This window comes from Hyla sarda, chromosome 8, assembly GCF_029499605.1.
Source record: "Hyla sarda isolate aHylSar1 chromosome 8, aHylSar1.hap1, whole genome shotgun sequence".
NCBI classification, from domain to species: domain Eukaryota; kingdom Metazoa; phylum Chordata; class Amphibia; order Anura; family Hylidae; genus Hyla; species Hyla sarda.
Genome location: NC_079196.1, coordinates 233333256 through 233339272, shown reverse-complemented (window position 1 = coordinate 233339272; position 6017 = coordinate 233333256). Strand labels below are relative to the sequence as shown.

General features: G+C 38.7%; 1 protein-coding gene across 1 annotated transcript; it reads left to right on the top strand.

Annotated features, from left to right (window-relative positions):
* The first annotated feature begins 4892 nt into the window (after positions 1–4892).
* LOC130285391 (taste receptor type 2 member 40-like) lies at positions 4893–5798 on the top strand. Its single transcript, XM_056536751.1, has one exon. It carries the CDS (start codon positions 4893–4895, stop codon positions 5796–5798), a length of 906 nt encoding a protein of 301 aa, XP_056392726.1.
* Positions 5799–6017: the final 219 nt, after the last annotated feature.

Sequence of the window (6017 nt, the reverse complement as noted above, 5' to 3'; positions counted from 1 at the left end):
TGTGCTCTCTATATATAATAGTGCTACACACACTGTGCTCTCTATATATAATAGTACTATACACACTGTGTTCTTTATATATAATAGTGCTACACACACTGTGCTCTCTATATATAATAGTGCTACACACACTGTGCTCTCTATATATAATAGTGCTACACACACTGTGCTCTCTATATATAATAGAGCTACACACACTGTGCTCTCTATATATAATAGTGCTACACACACTGTGCTCTCTATATATAATAGTGCTACACACTGTGCTCTCTATATATAATAGTGCTACACACACTGTGCTCTCTATATATAATAGTGCTACACACACTGTGCTCTCTATATATAATAGTGCTACACACACTGTGCTCTCTATATATAATAGTGCTACACACACTGGGCTCTCTATATATAATAGTGCTACACACACTGTGCTCTCTATATATAATAGTGCTACACACACACCGTGCTCTCTATATATAATAGTGCTACACACACCGTGCTCTCTATATATAATAGTGCTACACACACCGTGCTCTCTGTATATAATAGTGCTACACACACTGTGCTCTCTATATATAATAGTGATACACACACTGTGCTCTCTATATATAATAGTGCTACACACACTGTGCTCTCTATATATAATAGTGCTACACACACTGGGCTCTCTATATATAATAGTGCTACACACACTGTGCTCTCTATATATAATAGTGCTACACACACACCGTGCTCTCTATATATAATAGTGCTACACACACCGTGCTCTCTATATATAATAGTGCTACACACACCGTGCTCTCTGTATATAATAGTGCTACAAACACTGTGCTCTCTATATATAATAGTACTACACACACTGTGCTCTCTATATATAATAGTGCTACACACACTGTGCTCTCTTTATATAATAGTGCTACACACAATGTGTTCTCTATATATAATAGTGCTACACACACTGTGCTCTCTACACATAATAGTGCTACACACACTGTGCTCTCTATATATAATAGTGCTACACACACCGTGCTCTCTATATATAATAGTGCTACACACACCGTGCTCTCTGTATATAATAGTGCTACAAACACTGTGCTCTCTATATATAATAGTACTACACACACTGTGCTCTCTATATATAATAGTGCTACACACACTGTGCTCTCTTTATATAATAGTGCTACACACAATGTGTTCTCTATATATAATAGTGCTACACACACTGTGCTCTCTACACATAATAGTGCTACACACACTGTGCTCTCTATATATAATAGTGCTACACACAATGTGTTCTCTATACATAATAGTACTACACACTCTGTGCTCTCTATTTATAATAGTACTACACACACTGTGCTCTCTATATATAATAGTGCTACACACACTGTGCTCTCTCTATATATAATAGTGCTACACACACTGTGCTCTCTATATATAATAGTGCTACACACACTGTGCTCTCTATATATAATAGTGCTACACACACTGTGCTCTCTATATATAATAGTGCTACACACACTGTGCTCTCTATATATAATAGTGCTACACACACTGTGCTCTCTATATATAATAGTGCTACACACACTGTGCTCTCTATATATAATAGTGCTATACACACTGTGTTCTCTATATATAATAGTGCTACACACACTGTGCTCTCTATATATAATAGTGCTACACACACTGTGCTCTCTATATATAATAGTGCTACACACACTGTGCTCTTTATATATAATAGTGCTACACACACCGTGCTCTCTATATATAATAGTGCTACACACACCGTGCTCTCTATATATAATAGTGCTACACACACTGTGCTCTCTATATATAATAGTGCTACACACACTGGGCTCTCTATATAAAATAGTGCTACACACACTGTGCTCTCTATATATAATAGTGCTACACACACTGTGCTCTCTATATATAATAGTGCTACACACACTGGGCTCTCTATATATAATAGTGCTACTCACACCGTGCTCTCTATATATAATAGTGCTACACACACTGTGCTCTCTATATATAATAGTGCTACACACACTGTGCTCTCTATATATAATAGTGCTACACACACTGTGCTCTCTATATATAATAGTGCTACACACACTGTGCTCTCTATATATAATAGTGCTATACACACTGTGCTCTCTATATATAATAGTGCTACACACACTGTGCTCTCTATATATAATAGTGCTACACACACTGTGCTCTCTATATATAATAGTGCTACACATACTGTGCTCTCTATATATAATAGTGCTACACACACACCGTGCTCTCTATATATAATAGTGCTACACACACACCGTGCTCTCTATATATAATAGTGCTACACACACTGTGCTCTCTATATATAATAGTGCTACACACACTGTGCTCTCTATATATAATAATGCTACACACACCGTGCTCTCTATATATAATAGTGCTACACACACCGTGCTCTCTATATATAATAGTGCTACACACACTGTGCTCTCTCTATATAATAGTGCTACACACACTGTGTTCTCTATATATAATAGTGCTACACACACTGTGCTCTCTATATATAATAGTGATACACACACAGTGCTCTCTATATATAATAGTGCTACACACACTGTGCTCTCTATATATAATAGTGCTACACACACTGTGTTCTCTATATACAATAGTGCTACAAACACCGTGCTCTCTATATATAATAGTGCTATACACACTGTGTTCTCTATATATAATAGTGCTACACACACTGTGCTCTCTATATATAATAGTGCTACACACACTGTGCTCTCTATATATAATAGTGCTACACACACTGTGCTCTCTATATATAATAGTGCTACACACACTGTGCTCTCTATATATAATAGTGCTACACACACTGGGCTCTCTATATATAATAGTGCTACTCACACCGTGCTCTCTATATATAATAGTGCTACACACACTGTGCTCTCTGTATATAATAGTGCTACACACACCGTGTTCTCTATATATATAATAGTGCTACACACACTGTGCTCTCTATATATAATAGTGCTACACACACTGTGCTCTCTATATATAATAGTGCTACACACACTGTGCTCTCTATATATAATAGTGCTACACACACTGTGCTCTCTGTATATAATAGTGATACACACACAGTGCTCTCTATATATAATAGTGCTACACACACTGTGCTCTCTATATATAATAGTGCTACACACACCGTGCTCTCTATATATAATAGTGCTACACACACTGTGCTCTCTATATATAATAGTGCTACACACACCGTGCTCTCTATATATAATAGTGCTACACACACTGTGCTCTCTATATATAATAGTGCTACACACTGTGCTCTCTATATATAATAGTGCTACACACACTGTGCTCTCTATATATAATAGTGCTACACACACTGTGCTCTCTATATATAATAGTGCTACACACACCGTGCTCTCTATATATAATAGTGCTACACACACTGTGCTCTCTATATATAATAGTGCTACACACTGTGCTCTCTATATATAATAGTGCTACACACACTGTGCTCTCTATATATAATAGTGCTACACACACTGTGCTCTCTATATATAATAGTGCTACACACACTGTGCTCTCTATATATAATAGTGCTACACACACTGTGCTCTCTATATATAATAGTGCTACACACACTGTGCTCTCTATATATAATAGTGCTACACACACTGTGCTCTCTATATATAATAGTGCTACACACACACTGTGCTCTCTATATATAATAGTGCTACACACACTGCTCTCTATATATAATAGTGCTACACACTCTGTGCTCTCTATATATAATAGTGCTACACACACTGTGCTCTCTATATATAATAGTGCTACACACACTGTGCTCTCTATATATAATAGTGCTATACACACTGTGTTCTCTTTATATAATAGTGCTACACACACTGTGCTCTCTATATATAATAGTGCTACACACACTGTGCTCTCTATATATAATAGTGCTACACACACTGTGCTCTCTATATATAATAGTGCTACACACACTGTGCTCTCTATATATAATAGTGCTACACACACTGTGCTCTCTATATATAATAGTGCTACACACACTGTGCTCTCTATATATAATAGTGCTACACACACCGTGCTCTCTATATATAATAGTGCTACACACACTGTGCTCTCTATATATAATAGTGCTACACACACTGTGCTCTCTATATATAATAGTGCTACACACACTGTGCTCTCTATATATAATAGTGCTACACACACTGTGCTCTATATATATAATAGTGCTACACACACCGTGCTCTCTATATATAATAGTGCTACACACACTGTGCTCTCTATATATAATAGTGCTACACACACCGTGCTCTCTATATATAATAGTGCTACTCATACTGTAACCAGGACTGTCTTCTGTGGCTGCAGTTAACACAATGTGATCATTCTCACAGCATCTGTATCTAGGGCTCCTGTGGACCCCCCCCCCCCATCCATTATGGAGGGGATATGACATCACCAACCTAACCAGCATACCCTGTATCTGCACAGTAGCATACATTACGGTAAGAACAATAGTTCATGGTACACGCAGGAAACTTTGGTTTTGAGTTGAGTTTCCCCTTAATTTCCCCTGGGATTGGCACGTGCAGAAAATGGAAATCGAAGGCTTTGTAAATCTCCCATTTCATGTTTTGCACATATCAGAACGACATAAAGATAATTCTTGGCAGTGATTTCCATTTTCCATTCTCTACAGTGACAGAACGAGACATCAGATCTCCTGGACATTTGCATCAGTCACATCATCTATTCCCGGCAGGTAAAGTCATTTATCGTAATTATTCTGCCGGGCAGCAGATTCACGTACGGACGGGGACCCTCACACCGCAGGGATGGAGATGGCCGCACAGTTATTCGTGATCACTTCCTTGGTTGTCACATGGATCTCAGGGATCGCTCTCAGCTCCTTCATAGTCATCATCTATATCATCGAATGGAAGAAGAAAGAACAATTCAATGTCTGTGATCGAATCTTTGTCTTCATGGCTCTGAACAACCTCCTCCGACAGTCATCGATCCTCCTCAGCGGTCTCTCATTTATATTCTGGTTCCATCTGATGGTGACTAACCGCGGTTATATTATGGTGTGTACTGTGACCTTTCTCTATCTAATCTATGACAGTATCTGGCACTCGGCCTGGTTGTCTATGTACTATTGTGTGAAGCTGGTGAACTCTTCCCATAGGGTCATTGTTATGGTGAAGCACCGGTTGTCTTCTTCAGTGACTCTGCTGCTCATTACAACGTCTGTGGCTTCGTTCCTCATTAATCTTCCATGGACAATGTTAGTTTCTGTTCCCCATAATAACTCCTCATCGAGCAGAGGAAATTTTATCCAGCTCAATCTGTACTTTACATATATTAATGTTCTGTTTGGCTGCTGTCTCCCGTTTCTGGTGACCTTCATCTGTATCGGGGTCAGTGTGGGCGCTCTGGTGAGGCACATGTGGAGGATGAGGCACAGCGCTTCTCAGTTCAGTTCTTCTCCTCAGCTCCAGGGTCATGTCCGAGCCACCAGGACAATGATCCTTCAGGTTCTCTTAAATTTTGTCCTGTATGTCTCAGTAGTTGGGATGTTGTTCGCCTCATTGGACGATATTTGGAGTGTTGTTATCTGGTTACTCATCATGTCTTCTCCCTCTATCCAAATGATCGCTCTAATCATGGGGTATCCCAAATTACAGAAAAAAGTCCAGATATGGAGACACTTAGTAAGTGGAGGACTGGACCAGCGATGAAGAAGATGATGCATGTTCCTCAGGATCAGAGGTGGACACTAGATTTATGTCTTGTCCCACCATCCTTCTATGGTCACAAAGTTATGTAAATATGTAGATACACATTAAGGGTATGTTCACACGTACAGGATCATGCGCAGATTTCATGCGCAGGGTTTGTAACTGCAGATTAGATTAGAAGCTGTGCTCAGTCATTTCATTTACATTGAAATCTGCAGC

Excerpts from the sequence above, each read along its gene's own strand:
- LOC130285391 (XM_056536751.1), top strand. The coding sequence starts at position 4,893 with ATGGAGATGGCCGCACAGTTATTCGTGATCACTTCCTTGGTTGTCACA.